Source organism: Callithrix jacchus, chromosome X, assembly GCF_049354715.1.
Source record: "Callithrix jacchus isolate 240 chromosome X, calJac240_pri, whole genome shotgun sequence".
NCBI lineage: Eukaryota > Metazoa > Chordata > Mammalia > Primates > Cebidae > Callithrix > Callithrix jacchus.
In genome coordinates, this window is record NC_133524.1 from 103,235,522 (window position 1) to 103,251,664 (window position 16,143).

Genomic DNA, 16,143 nt, shown 5'->3' on the forward strand with positions numbered 1-16,143 from the left:
TATCATCATCTAAATATCGGCATCCTCTTATACGTCATAATGCTAGCAATATGTAATAGTGGTTGAAATAATTAAAATGTGTTTTTCTATGCAGTGGCTAGGTAACACTTCAGTGTGAAATATAACATGTAAATTGCATTCACTATGCAAAATTTATTTTGCAAATGAAAAGTTGGAAGCCTGTCTTCAAATTTAACTGATAAATGTATTTTGCCTATTTCACAAAATTGTATAAGAGAATGCCATATATAAACACACTGTCTCGTTAAGTTAATGTAATAAGTTTATAATTTTGTGTTGTGAAATTATATTGCCAATCGAATTCTTACTTCTATCATTTCAGTTCTTTCAAACTTACCAAGTTCTTTAAAACTTACAATTTACTCTTTTGCAGTTCAGTCGCTCTTGACAGCTATGAGTGAAGTCAGGAAGGAGATTGAAGACTTGCAGTATAGGGAACAAAAGCGCATTGCAATTCAGGGGATAATTACTGTTATAAAGTATATCCCCCATAGCAGTGGGACTGAAAGTGCCTCAGCATCAGATACACTTCGGGTATGGTGCCAGAGAATTAACAGTATTTCTCTAAAAACACTGTGATCATGATTACAATTGATACCTTTTACTTTTCATTCAGAACTCACGTGTATTGACTCTTAAGAGACTCTCTAAGAGAGAACATTAGGTTGGTGCAAAAGGAATTGTAGTTTTGCCTATAAAAATAATGGCAAAAACTGAAATTCCTTTTGCACCAACCTGATATTTTTACTTTTTTGTTTGTTTTTTAGGGTTTTTTTGTATCATTTATTTGGGGGCAGACTAGGCCAATAACAATTATAACCTCTGACATTTCCCAAGGCTCTCAAACTTGGTATCCTGTTTTTGCATTCTGTGTAAATTGAGGCTATCGTGGGTGTTCTAAATTTCCAGGTGGTATCTATGACTATGTTAATTTCCTCCCTTTTGTCCAGGCCAGTACTACAGAAAAACTTCCATGGGAAGTTTTCTCTACATCTGGCATAGTAGTCTTACCTAAGTTCTACAACTCTTCTAGAATAAATGATTTAGTATTATAGAAGTTGCCAGTTCTGGAATCTAAGCACAATCCGGACAAGTTAGTTTCTCCCATTAGTTTATCTTTTTAAACACTATGTCTAGGATTATTAATATTTATATGGAAATATGTGTTTAATCCAGCTTTCAGATAGTAGTATAAGAAGGACTTTTATCTTCCTTTTAAAAAATAATTTAAGAGCAGATGGGTTAGATTCAATCATTTTTATAAAAGCACTGTTATGATTTTAAAAGTTTTGACAGAACTCTTCATTATTAAAAATGAATAAACTAAAATTATAGTCTTTTATGAGGTCAGTAATTTTTGTGAATTCGTGTAAAATGTTTTCTCTAAATTATCGGTTTTAGAATGCTAATAGACCCTCGACATCTCAAGCAGTTAGAGTAGAAAATCAAGAAAGAAATGCTAAACGGCATCACGATGATGAGCCAATGAGTTCTCAGTGTTTCCAAACTACATCTACAAATTTGAATCTGAGCAATAAAATAAGAATTCTTCAAGGCCCACATACTAATCCGTAAGTCATTTATATTAAGTATATGTAAAATATATATTTTTTTCTTTTGGTTTATCTCTGTCTACCCTGTAAAATAAGCAATTATCATAGAAGCTGTAGTAATTTGTTAGGGCTCCCATAACAAAATACCACAACTGAGTGGCTTAAACACAGAAATTTGTTGCCTAAAAGTTCTAGACGATAGAGTTCAAGGTGTCAACAGCGTTGGTTCCCTCAAGGCTGCAGAGAGATAATCTGTTCAATGCCTCTCTCCTAGCTTCTTACTGTGCTGGCAATCTTTGGATTCCTTGACTTGTAAAAGCATTACCTCTGACTTCATGTTCACATGGAGTTCTCTCTGTGTAGTGTCTGTGTTCAAATTTTACTGTTTCGATAAGGACACCAGTCATACTGGATTAGGGGACCACCTTAATCCAGTATGACCTCATCTTTACCAATTACATCTGCTATTATCCTATTTCCAAATAAGGTCATATTCGGAAGTCCTGAGGGTTAGAACTTCATCATTTTCTTTATCCATTCACCTGTTGATGGACTTTTAGGTTGCTTCCAAATCATAGCTATTGTAAAAGCTGCTGCAACAAACATGAAGTGCAGCTATCTCTTTGATATACTGATTTTCTTTCTTCTGGGTATATACCAAGCAGGGGGATTGCTGGATTATATGGTAGCTCAATTTTTAATGTTTTTAGAAACCTCCAAACTATTCTCCATAGTGGATGTACTAATTTACATTCCCACCAACAGTATATAGAGTTTTCCCTTTCTCCACATTCTTGTCAGCATTTGTTATTGCCTGGCTTTTGGATTTAAGCCATTTTTAGTGAGGTGAGATGATATCTCATTATAGTTTTGATTTGCATTTCTCTGATAATCAGTGATGTTGAGCACCTTTTCATATGCCTATTTGCCATTCGTATGTCTTTTTTTGAGAAATATCTATTAGAGAAATGTCATTTCTCATACAAATCTTTTCCCCATTTTTTAAATCAAATTATTATATATTTTTTCTTTACAGCTTTGTTTGAGCTCCTTGTATGTTCTGGTTATTAATCCCTTGTCAGATAAGAAATTTGCAAATATTTTCTCCCATTTTGTGGGTTGATCTCTTCACTTTGATTATTTCATTTGCCGTGCATTTACTAAATTTTAAATTTGTATTAGAGAGAATAAAAATATTTTAATCTTCAATTAATATTTACTAACATTAAATGCTCCCTTTAATGGAATAATTCTTAAAAGAAAATTTAAATCTATTGCAGTATTTGAGTTATATTATATATGGATATTTTTCATAATTATTAGTGTATTTTAATGCATTATTCAACAAACTTAACCTGTATATTTTCTAAATTTATTGAATTAGAATAAATTCTGAATAGAACCAATTAATATGTTTTTCATTTGAGGCTCTTTTTATAATGATTGGCTATACTCTTCTTATCCTTTATAGAGTTGCTGTACCTCAACCAGGAACTTCTGTACAAGCAAAGGGAATTAAGCCAGGCATGCCAACCATCTCCAAGGGTATGTTACTCTTTATTATTATTATTACTATTATTATTTATGAAAACTTTATGAAACATTATTGTATACAGATTACTATTTATTACTAAGCACAAGTAATACATGCTTAGAATGTATGCTTTGCATATAGTAATATTAGCTTAGGTCACTGTCAAAGTGTACTGATCAATTGGGTATCATCCCCAAAATGAAAGTAATTATAAACAACCTTATACTTATCAATTTGTTTCTTTAGTAATAGTATATCTGTTCTCCAAATGTCCTATTTTTAATAGAAGAATAAGTAGGAAGTTTAACTTTTAATTGACAACAAATATGGATATCTCTTAAAAGTAAATTGTATCTCTTTTCTTTGCTATTGGGTTGACTGGTTTGAACTTTGGCCTCATTTCCGAAGTGATTTCATAACACAATTTTTTTCTGGTGGATTGTTTTTACAGTGGTCTGGTTTTAATCAGATCTTATCAGGTATTGTCTCTCTGGACTAGACTTTTATGCACTTTGTCTCCTTGATTTGTTTTTGGCGTTATTTTGTTTTCATCCTCCACCTAGACAAAAGTGATACTGTCATTTTATTGCATAATGCCTTGTTAAATTTGATGTCTCAATGAAACTTTCTACGGTATTTAAATGTGATTTTTTTTTACTGTTACATGATATAAAATTGGGGCATTGTAAACAAGTCCATTCTAAACATTTTAAATCTTTTTAAAAATATAATATTCATCTGTGCTCACCTATTAGATTTATGTGGGTTAGCTAATAATACATTTTTATTCATTTCTCATGTCATATTCTAGACAGATTATTCCCTACAAGTCTGAATACTTTGTCCAAATGTTTCAGTGAATGCTTTAGATGATTTCAGTAAAAAAATGTAATCTTGGGACTTCTGGAGAAAAAGATTATTATTCCCAGCTAAGCATAATTTAAAATAAAATTTTAAAAAGTTCCTCAGACAATGGATCTTACCTGGACTCTAAATTATAAAAGTGAAGGAGAAAACCATAATTGTTTCTGGGTTTTGTGATTCTCTGCTTAATATCCAAGAAAGCAATTAAGTTATATTCTTCACCTTGTCAGCTTGGTGATTAAACTTCATAAAGATCTCTATAATAGCATCTGCTAAGATTATCCCCTCTGCTTTACCTGCAGGAGATAATATGGTTCTTCTCACAATCGTATAATTATAGTACAAGCCATTTATTGAGCATTTATGTGTCAGGCACTGTGCTGAGCTTTACGTTCACATTTTATCCCACAGGGAGTGGTTATTCAAAATTAATCTCATCTTTTCCTTCCTATTCCATGCTGTTTTGTAGAAAACTTTTGTTTAACTGTAAGTGAATTGCTCACTTGCTAACTAAAATTGAAAGATAAAATTGATTGAGTCTTAGTCTAGAGAAAGAAAGAAATCCAGGAATAGCCTGACAGACCAGTAGCAAAAGGGGGAATTGCCTTCTGGTAAATCTGGTCAATTGAAAACTCACAAAAGAAAAACATTATAAGTGTATAATCAGGCTCAAAACAAGAATGAAAAATCACCAAGTGCCAGAAGCAAAAAAGAAATTTAAATTTAATAGTGAGTAGGAGCCAAAATTAAAAGTGTTCATGGGCATTTCAGAACTACTTAGAAGCCTTAATTTTCATGGGCTGAGGTATAATAACCACATGGGAAGGAGATTCCAGACCGCAGGCCTCCTACTTTTGGAGTAGTAGAACTAAAGTAAAGTTGGAAGGTTGTGGAAGGCCAGAAAAATTGTAACCATCAGTGTGGAGAAGTATCAAAGAGCTTCCTGTGTCTCCTGGGCAATGGGTAAGAAAAAGTCATCTGAGAGAAAGTGGAATCCCAGACCTGTGCATCATGGAAGTGTAGTTGCAGTTCACATGACTAAAATGGTGAGGCTGCTGACCTAAGGAGTAAACACTATTATCTGGTCCAAAATCAGTGAAATCAAGACCCTAAGGTCTAGATAAAGGCAATTGTGAAACTTCCTGAAAGGGAGGTTTCTTGTAACCTAAGGTGCTTGGGATTCCCTTGGAAAACCATGTCTGCAGAAAATGGATTCAAGGTTAAAAATTACAAACTTCCAAAGGAAATGAGCTACTACCATAAGGCAATGTGATCAGATGTAACACATGGAAGAATTTATACCCCAGGAACTAGAAACACTAGCCCAATAAGAAAAAGGCTTTTAAACATATGGTTTTTGTTTTTATAAATTTTTGTATAGAGATAGGGTCTCACTGTTTCCCAGGTTGATCTCAAACTCCTGGCCTCAACTGATCCTCCAGCCTCAGCCTCCCAAAGCACTGGGAATACAGGTGTGAGCCACCACACCCAGCTCTAAAATAAACATGTTTAAAAAGTTAAAGGAATAAATAAAAATCGGTAAGTCAGAAACAGATCAATATGAAGAAGGAACTGACATATGTGAAAAAGGTATCCACACACATTTATCAGTGGAGGATGAGCTGAAGAGTAGTTAAACATGGATGAAAAAATAGTTTACTGTATTTGGAGATACTGAGGAAATCACACAAGAGCGTGAAAGAGTTTAGAAAGGTAAAATAGAAGTTGAGAGACATAGTGGATAGGATGGGAAAGTCCAACTTACACCTAATAAAGGTTCGGGAGGTCAGAACAGCGATCATTAAGAAGAAACAGTATCTGAAGAGGGAATTTTTTTCAAAATTACATATATGTGTGTGTGTGTGTGCGCGCATGTGTATTATTAAATTAAAGGATCACAGTGAATTCTGAGTAGAATAAAAACACTGTCTATCTAGACAGACATATGATATGTGACAAATGATACAGACCATGGTGGTGAACCTGCAGAGCACCAAAGATAAACATCCTTAAAAACTACCAAAGATAAAAGACAGATTTATCTACAAAGAAAACAAAAATAGACAGAAAAATTTCCCAACAACAATGAATGCTTTAGGCAGTGAAATAATGTATTCAAAGTGTTGAGATAATACCTAACCTGGAATTTTATGTCTACCTAAACAATCAAGCAAGAATGAGGGTGAAATAAAGATATTTGCAGATAGAGACTAAAAGAGTTAGAACTTGTAGAGTTTCAATGAATGAATTACTGAAGAATTCTGAGAGATGGAAAATGAAACCAAAAGGATATATCAAAATGTAAGAAGCAATGGTAAGCAAAGAAGTTGGTAACATATTGATAAATATAAATAAATATATGCAGTAGAAATTAATAACTGTGCTAATGAATTATTTCACGGGATTTGAAACAAAGTAGAATGAAAATATTATTTAAAGTCAAATGGATAGAAAGATGAGAATTAAGGCATTCTAAGATCATTGTATCTTTATGGAAAATAGTAGAGATTTACTTACTGCAGGCTTTGTAAATTTGAACATGTGAGTTAAAATTTAAGATCAAGCTGAAAGAACAGGATAGAACGTATAACTTCTGAAGCAGTACAAGAAAAAAAGGGGGGAATTATGAAAATTTTTTCAGGGCCGTAAGGACAGATAAAAAGGGGGAAAAAGTAAAGAAAAAGCATGACAAATATAAAACATGGGGTGAGCATGGTGGCTTATGTCTGTAATTCCTCTGCTTCTGGAGTCTGAGACAGGAGGATCACTTGAGGCCAGGAGTTCAAGACCAGCCTGGGCAACATAACAAGACTTCATCCCTATTTTTTTTTTCAGATAAAACACAAAATAATATAGCTGAGATAATTCTGAATCATCAGCAATTTCAATAAATGTAAACATATTAAACTTCCACATTTCAATCTTAAAAATTAATCCAGTTACATCCTACATATAAGAGACACACTTAAGCCTGGTGCAGTGGCATGCACCTATAGTCTCAGCTACTCAGGAAGATAAAGCAGGAGGATCACTTGAGTCCAGGAGTTTCAGACTGTAGTGTGCTGTGATTGTGTCTATGAATAGCCACTGTACTTCAGCCTAGGCAACATAGTGAGAACCCATCTCAAAAAAATATATTTTTTAAGAGAGAGACATACTTAAGCAAAATTATATGAAAGGCTGTAAATAAAGGAATGGCAAAATATATACCTCATATATACTAACCAAGAGAAAAGTGGTGTGGCAATATTCTTGAGAAGTAAATAGAATTTAAGGTAAAAACTATAAGTAAAAAGGGACAATATAGAATATATAGGATGATAAATGGATATTCCACTAAAATGATAACAATCATGAATGAATACAACATATAATACAATCTTAAAAAGGTAAATAACTTGGTAGATTTTAAAAGAGCATTGATGCACATAACAATCATGGTGCACTACTCTCAGAAGAATAGAACAAGGAGACAAAAACATCATTGAGTGCACACACATGCACACATGCTACTGAAAAGCAGGATAAGAAATTTTAAAAGAAGCCAGAGAAAACAAACAAACAAAAAGACACGTAAGTCACAAAGGAGCAAAGACAAGCATGACAGCAGATTTCACTTAAGAAAATGTATAATCATAGTGCACACTTGTAATTCCAGCTACCTGGGAAGCTGAGGCTGGAGAATTGCTTGAACTGGGCAGATAGAGGTTACAGTAAGCCCAAATTGTGCCACTGCACTCCAGCCTGGGTGACAGAATGAGATTCTGTCTCAGAAAAAAAAAAAAACCTGTAAACCTAGAATTCTATACACAGTGAATATAAGGCAATAAAGACAAAAGCTGAGATAATTCATCACCACAGTGAAAGATATTAAAGGAAGTTCTTCAGCAAGAAAACATATAACACCTGATAGAAATTTTGATCTAAATAAAGAAAGATAAAGCACTAGAAATAGTAAATATGTGGATAAAATAAAATATATTTTCTCATTTTTCTTTTAGATCAGAAATCATAAAAATTTATTGTGGAGTTTATAGTTTTATATAGAAGTAAAGTGTTATGAAAAATAGCATGATGACTGAGGGAATATGGAAATACACTCATAAAATTCTTACACTATATGCATGAAGCTGCAAAACATCATTTGAAGGTTGATTATAGTAAATTAATGTATATTATAGACTTTAGAGAAAACACTAAAAAAATGTAGCTGGTCAATAGCAGGGTTTAATGAGATTGTTTTTTAAAACATTCAATTCAAGAGAAGGCAGGACAAGAGAAAAGTGATCTAAGGAACAGATGAGTCAAAGAAAAAGTACAGCAAAGTAGCAAATTTAAGCTCATCCATGGTTAATTACAGGCATACTTCAGAAATATTGTGTGTTCAGTGCCAAACCAGTAGAATAAAGTGAAAATTGCAATAGAGCGAATCACACAAATTGTTGAGTTTTTCAGTACATATAAAAGTTATGTTACATTCTAATAAGTATGCAATATCATGTGTCCAAAAATGTACATGCTTTAATTAAAAAATATTGTATTGCTAACAAATGCTAACCATCATCTGAGCCTTCTGTGAGTAATAGTCTTTTTGCTCATGGAGGGTCTTGTCTTATGTGGATGGCTGTGGCAGTTTCTTAAAATAAGAGAGCAATAAATTTTGCCACATCAGTTCACTTTTCCTTTCAGGAAAGACTTCTCTGTAGCATGTGATGCTGTTTGACAGCATTTTACCCACAGTATAATTTCTTTCAAAATTGGGGTCACTCCTTTCAAACCTTGCCACTGCCTTACCTATTATAGTAAGTTTATGGAATGTTCTAAATCTTTTGTTTTCATTTTAACAATATTCATGACATCTTTGCCAGAAATAGATTCAATCTCGAAAAACCACCTTTGTTCATCTGTAAGAAGCAACCCTTCATCCATTCAAGTTTTATGATGAGATTGCAGCAATTCAGTAACATCTTCAGACTCCACTTCCAATTCTAGTTCTTTTTGCCATTTCCACCACTTCTGTAGTTCCTACCCTAAAGTGTTGAACCCTTCAAAGTCATCCATGGGGGTTGGAATTAGTTTCTTCTAAACTCCTGTTAATGTTAATATTTTTACCTCCTTCCATAAATCGCAAATACTTTAAATGGCATCTAGAATGGTGAATCCTTTCCAGAAGATTTTCAAATTTCCAGGAGGTATTCAGATTTCACTTTTGCCCAGGTCCATCAGAGGAATCACCATGGTAGCTAAAGGCTTATGAAATGTACTTTTTAAGAATTAAGACTTGAAAGTCAGAATTGCTCTTTGATCCATGGCCTTCTGAGTGGTCGTTGTGTTTGCAGATATGAAAACATTGAACTCCTTGTACACCTCATCAGAGCCCCTGAGTGACCAGGCACATTGTCAATGAGCAGTGATATTTTAAGGGGAATCTTTTTATCTGAGCAGTAGTTCTCAATACTGGGCTTAAAATATTCAGTAAACCATACTATAAACAGATGTGCTGTCATTGAGGCTTTGTTCCATTTCTAGAGCACAAGCAGAGTAGATTTAATATCATTCTTAAGGGCCCTGGGATTTTTGGAATGGTAAATGAATACTGGTTTCCGCTTAAAGTCATCAGCTGCATTAGACCCTAGGCAGAGAGTCAGCCTGTCCTTTGAAGATTTAAAGCCAGGCATTGACTTTTCCTTTCTAACAATGACAGTCTTAGATGGCATCTTCTTCCAATAGAAATCTATTTCATCTCCATTGAAAGTCTGTTGTTCAGTGTAGCCACATGCATCAGTTATCTCAGCTGGAATTTCTGGATAACTTGTTACAGCTTCTACATCAGAACTTGCTGCTTCACCTTGCACTTTTATATTATGGAGATAGCTTCTTTCTTAAACCTCATGAACCAATTTCTGCTAGCTTCCAACTTTTCTTCTGGGGTTTCCTCACTTCTCTTGGCCTTCATAGAATTGAAGAGAATTAGGGCCTTGCTATGAATTAGGCTTTGGCCTTAGGGAATATCGTGGCTAGCATGATCTTCTATTCAGACCACCAAAATTTTCTCCAGATCAGCAATAAGGCTGTTTCACTTTGTTATCACTAGAATAGCACTTTTACTTTTCTTCCAGAACTTTTTCTTTGCATTCACAACTTCATTAATTGTTTGGCTCCGAAGGCCTAGTTTTCAGTCTGTCTTGGTTTTTGACATGGCTTCCTCACTAAACTATTTCTAGCTTTTGATTTAAAATGAGAGATATGTGACACTCCTTTGACTTGAACACTTAGCAGACATTATAAGGTTATTAATTGGCATAATTTGAATATTATTTTGTCTTAGGGAATATGAAGACTTGAGGTAAAGAGGATAGACAGGGGAATGGCCAGTAGTTGGGGCAGTTAGAACACATACAGTATTTATCAGTTAAGTTTGCTATCTTATATGGGTGTGGTTTGTGGCACCTCAAGACAATTATGATAGTAGCATCAAACATCACTAATCAGAAGTCACCATAATAGATATAATAATAATTTTAAAGTTTGAAATATTGTGATAATTACCAAAACATGACTCAGAGACACAAAATGAACACATGCTGTTAGAAAAATGTCACCAATAGACTTGCTCAACACAGGGTTTCCACAAACCTTCAATTTGTGAAAAATACAGTATCTGTAAAGCACAATAAAGTGCAATAAAACAAGGTATGCCTGTATATTGAAATAAATAGTATAAACACCCCAATGAAAAAGTGGAGATTATCATATTGGATAAAAAAGTGAGACCCAACCATATACCATCTAAAATCCTCCCCGTTTCTTAGACACATATGCTGTAACTATCATTTGAGAATGATTTGGCAATACCTAATTTGTTGGGAATGTGTTGTACCCTGTGACCTAGCAATTCCATTTATGTCTTTGGCTACATAGGGAGACATATTCCAAGATGTTTATTGGAACATTATTTATAATAGGGAAAAATAAAAGCTAAATGTTAATTAACAGAGGATTATAAATACAGCATATTAATATACTGTGATACTATATTGCAGTTTTAATGAATGAATTAGATCTACATGTGTCAACATGGTCACTAATGTATTCCCAGTTAGTTTCATGTTAGCTTTGGCTTTTTCTATGCTTGTAAATTCAAAAGTCATTCATTTTGTAAATATACCATTAATATGTTTGTGTGATTTGTTCGTGCTTATATCTAGTAACTCAGACATACATTTGAAAAGTTAACAGTAACACAAGACATTACAGGTAGCCTCTGTCTTTCACGATTCTTTAAAAAGTCTGTTATATACTTGTTACGAAACATACTGACTGGAATACCCTGTTATTTTTCAGCCTTGTCTTGCATCAAGGTGGGATCAGTGGAGGCAAGAAGGAAAGGCAAAGAAAATAGCTTCTTTCCCTCCCCTATGCCTCTGTACACCCCACCACTTTCCTTTTCTTTCTTTCTTTTTGAGACAGAGTCTTGCTCTGTCACCCAGGCAGGAGTGCAATGACATGATCATGGCTCATTGCAGCCTCGGCCTCCCAGGCTCAAGGGATCCTCCCACCTCAGCTACTCAAGTAAATGGGACCAATCGGCATGTGTCACAATGCCTGTTTTTGTTTGTTTGTTTATTTTTGTCATTGTAGTTTTGTTTGTTTTTTGTAGAGATAGGGTCTCCTTATGTTGCCTAAGCTGTTCTTGAACTCTTGGCCCCAAGCAGTCCTCCTGCCTCAGGCTAGGATTGCAGGTGTGAGCCTGCCTCTACCTACCTACCACTCTTATCCACATAATGAAATGCTTGGAGTAGATTTTGTAAAAATAAAAAATAAATTTTAAAAAAATCACCATGCCTATGTACATACATTTGAACTGCATCCTTCTTTAACTTACAACCTAAATGTAGATGTTCCTCATGAAAACATTGAACCAGTCTCACCAGAAATAAGGGTAAAATAGATCATTGAAATAATAGAGTGAAAATTATAATTATAAAATATAAAAATATAATTTTGCTAAGTAATTAACCTATATTTAGCTATGCATTAGGATTAAAATATAACATGTTTCATGTAGTTATTTTATTAATATTCAAGAAAATACTCTAGTTCCCAAACACTGGGGTCTGTTGGGGGGGGTCAAGGAAGGGACAGTGAGGGGGTGTGTGGGGAGGTCGAGGAGAGATAACATGGGGAGAAATGCCAGATGTAGGTGACAAGGGGATGGAGGCAGCAAACCACCTTGCCATGTATGTACCTATGCAACAATCCTGCATGATCTGCACATGTACCCCAGAACCTAAAGTACAATAACAATCAATTAAAAATTTAAAAAATTTAAAAACTCTAGTTCATGATTTTTCATCTTCCTTTTAGAAAAACCTGAGCTCTAGATATACTTTGTATCTTTCCTATTTATTGCCTTTGATTTTTTGCTATTCATAATTAGTAACTGCCAATGTCTCCTGTATTGATTTCATATTCATTCTTATTAATTAATTATGAATATATAATTTGAGTAGGTAATTGTAGTCCCCAGTTACTAAAATAAAAATAATAAAGCATATTTATTTAGAGGAATTTTTCATATAAACATTATTTGTACCTTGGCAGTTCTTAATATTAACACTCAAATAAGAAAATATGCATAGAAAATATCCTGGCTTCTTCCTAACAGATCAATCATGTAATTGTTTTCTATAAAGTAGACATAAGTACTTAATTTTTAAAAATTAGAATAACATCACTTTTTCTTTTGCATGGTGTATTCTAAAATAAGTCAAGCAGGAATGTTTAATATTGGTTTGATCATTGCAATAGCTACTAATTTTTCTTCTGATTATGTACTTTTATTGGTTTGAGAGAGATTTATTTCTAGAAGATAAAAAAGATGAAGTCATTTCCCAATCATCAGTTTAATCCTACTAACTCTTTTTCTCAGCTTTGATTTATTCCTTTTGATCTTTTCATGTGTGATTTTTTTATCCCTTTTGTTATCAATCATTATCATAGGAGGCTGTGTGTTCATCAACTGAATTTTTAGTTTAAAAAACTCTCTTATAATATTGTAGTACTTTAAATTCCTGGTGAGTAAGAAGTATGTGTTCAACTTCTTCATCTTCCCTTACAGCTCAAACTAATACTTTACCTTATAATAAATTTTCAATAAGCCTCCAGCTAGGCTTAAGAAACCAAGCAAGTACTCTGGGAATATGTAATGAAGTCTGATAATCAGAAGTAGTATATTAGCCATACTGAAACATTGCTATTGAAGCCACCTTCTGCCTCAGCAAGGTTTCTTATAGGATAAGAATACCATGGCAGAGGTAAAAAAGCAAGTCAGCAATGTTGGTAAACTCTGAAGCTGTCAGCCTATATCAGCTAGCAGAACTGTTGTTCCAAAAGCAATTCTTTTCTGATTTTACTGTATTTCTGATTCTACCATGGTATATTATTTCATTAAAATATTATTTGTACCAAATTCCTTAACACAATGTCTGGCACATAATAGGTGCTCTGTAATTGTTGAATGGATAAACGAATGTCATAATGTGTACGTGTATTAGTCTGTTCTCACACTGCTATAAAGGACTGCCTGAGACTGGATAATTTATAAAGAAAAGAGGTTTGATTGGCTCACAGCTCCACATGGCTGGGGAGGCCTCAGGAAACCTACAATTATGGCAGGCACGTCTTATATGACCCCAGGCAAGACAGAGAGTGTGTGTAGGAGGAAATGTCAAACACTTATAAAACCATCAGATCTCGTGAGAACTATCTAATTATCATGAGAACAGCCATGGTGGAACCACCCCTACGATCCAATCACATCTAATTAGGTCTGTCCCTCAACCCCTGGGGATTACAATTCAAGATGAGATTTGGATGGGGAAACAAAGCCACATCGATAAGGGGTAAATTAAATTCTGCCTTAGAAACTAAATGTGTTAGATTAATCATACATAAATGATAATTTGACTTGATAATAGAGAACAACAAAAATTGAGGGGGTCTTTCATCTCAATTTAGTTCCCTTTCTGTTTTTCTTATATTATTTATATCTGAAAGGAGTATCATATGTAATAAATAAATGGCCCCTTTGTTTTTTGGTTTTTGTTTTGTTTTAACTTTTTTTTTTTAATAGATAGGTCTCTATGTTAACTAGGCTGGTCTTGTACTCCTGGCTACCTGTGATCCTCCTAACTCAGTCTCCAAAAACGCTGAGATTATAAGCAAGAGCAACCATGCCCAACCCCTAAGTGGACCCTCGGAAAGAGAGAAGTATCAAAGAAAGAAACTGTATTTGTTCAGGTTACTTTTAGCACAGATTGACAAAATTTTATTTTAGGTTCAAATTTCCACCAAGACTGAGTGATCTCTAATCATAATTTTAATTTATTGCTGAATATATAAAGAACATATGTTTATTTAAGAGCACTTTGAACATTTAGAAAAAGTAGAATGAAGATCTACATAATTCCAACGACAGAGAAAACAATGTCACTTTAGTATTTTAGAGTAAAAGTTTATTTTGAAAGTGAATTTAACTTCTCACTTTAATAAGAATTTTCTTTCATATATTCATTTTATATTTTGTAGGTGGTTGTTTGACTTTTAAAGTTACTTAAACTATTCCTCATTAATCTGTGTTGTTGTTGTTGTTTTTGCAGTGAACGACTTGATTAGTTTATAGATCAAATGTGTCTATCTCATTGTGTCTTTAACAGGTCGACCAAATACAAACCCCAGCTTGCAAGGGAAAGCCAGAAAAACTATAAGTGATAGGTGGGAGAGTCAGCTGTGGAGGGAGAAAAAGTTTGGCTTAATAGATCACCTACACTACAGCCGTGTTTATCCGGAAAGTATTCCACGGAAATTTACATTTGAACACAGAAAGTTTCTTAGTCAGCAGTATAATTCTCAGCCTTCTAAATATATACCACCAGAAGGAAGGCCCCCAAAACTTGATGATTTTAAGAGTGCCCGAAGCCTTGGACATTTTGAAGTAACCATCCTAGGTAAGTCTTTTGAATATCACTAATTTAACATATTTGAAATATACCTGCCATTTTGCTTTAAAATTTTAAGCCCTTCCCACAAAAATATTAAGAGCAAGGGGAGTTCTTGTTTGGCTCAAACAAAAAGAATGGAACACTAATTATGGAATAAATGAATATCTAATTGTGTGCTTCTAAACATTGGCAAGTCCTTGGAAAGTATCTGGGGAGAGAAGAATGGGAGAACTAAGGGAATATTCCTCATTCCTATCTGACTACTTCTAAGGCGGCTTCTGTTCTCCCTTACCCACCACTTTCTTGCCTATATTCTCTGCTTATTCATTCATCTGAACCACTAAAGGGTAAAGTGTAAGTAAAAGAGAAGAAAGGATGCTAATCAAAAGAAGACCGTACAAAAAAAAGGCCTGTTTAGCCCCTCAAGGTAATAAAATAATCAAGTAACTAAGGTTGACTAGAAATAAGTTGTTGAAAAGATTCCCTTACCTGATAAAAATAATCTGATTTACCTTAGAGGTAGCTATAGAACTTAAAGAAATTTTAAAAAGTCAAAACATTTTAAAACTTAGATTTTGTTGTTGTTGTTGTTCCTGAAAGATGAAAAATTTACACACACCAAGATTCAAAAATAAAATTTTAGCTAAAATGACTCTCAGAGTCAAGGAAACAATACATTTGTGTTTCACAGTAAGGTCTTAGTACTAGGTTTTGTTACCTTAAAATGAAGGAATGAGGAAACAAATATTAGCAAATTAACTTAATGACTGAGCAATTTAGTTCACGGATTTTTGCATTTGTAGTACTGAACATCTTGGCCGGTTAGCTCAGTTGATGAGAGCATGGTGCTAATATTTGTAGTCCTGGGATAAATTACCTTGACCTTTATCAAGATTCTCTTTTCCCTATTATTCTCTCCCAACCCCTCTTCCCCTAACTCCTCATATATGAATATGTACAGACATGTGAGTATGTATACAATCTATGAAAAGTCTGAATTCCCACTGACTTCATTAGACAATCACAGACCTAAGTTTCAAATGCTTTTTCACTAGACTGCATTACTTGTTCTCTTCAAGTAGTTCATCAACTTTAGTTTTCTACCTAGGAAACAAAAATTATAGCAAAATTTCCCATCGACTGAAAAAAGTAATCATGGTTAATGGAC

At 33.9% G+C, this 16,143-nt stretch overlaps 1 protein-coding gene across 1 annotated transcript in view; it reads left to right on the forward strand.

Annotated features, from left to right (window-relative positions):
* Positions 1–16,143, forward strand: part of RADX (RPA1 related single stranded DNA binding protein, X-linked) — a 57,819-nt gene that overhangs the window by 27,652 nt on the left and 14,024 nt on the right. The window contains exons 9-12 of the mRNA XM_002763144.6: positions 395–555; positions 1,423–1,592; positions 3,046–3,119; positions 14,691–14,981. Coding sequence (XP_002763190.1) covers positions 395–555; positions 1,423–1,592; positions 3,046–3,119; positions 14,691–14,981 — 696 coding nt within the window. The remainder of the gene's footprint in view (positions 1–394; positions 556–1,422; positions 1,593–3,045; positions 3,120–14,690; positions 14,982–16,143) is intronic.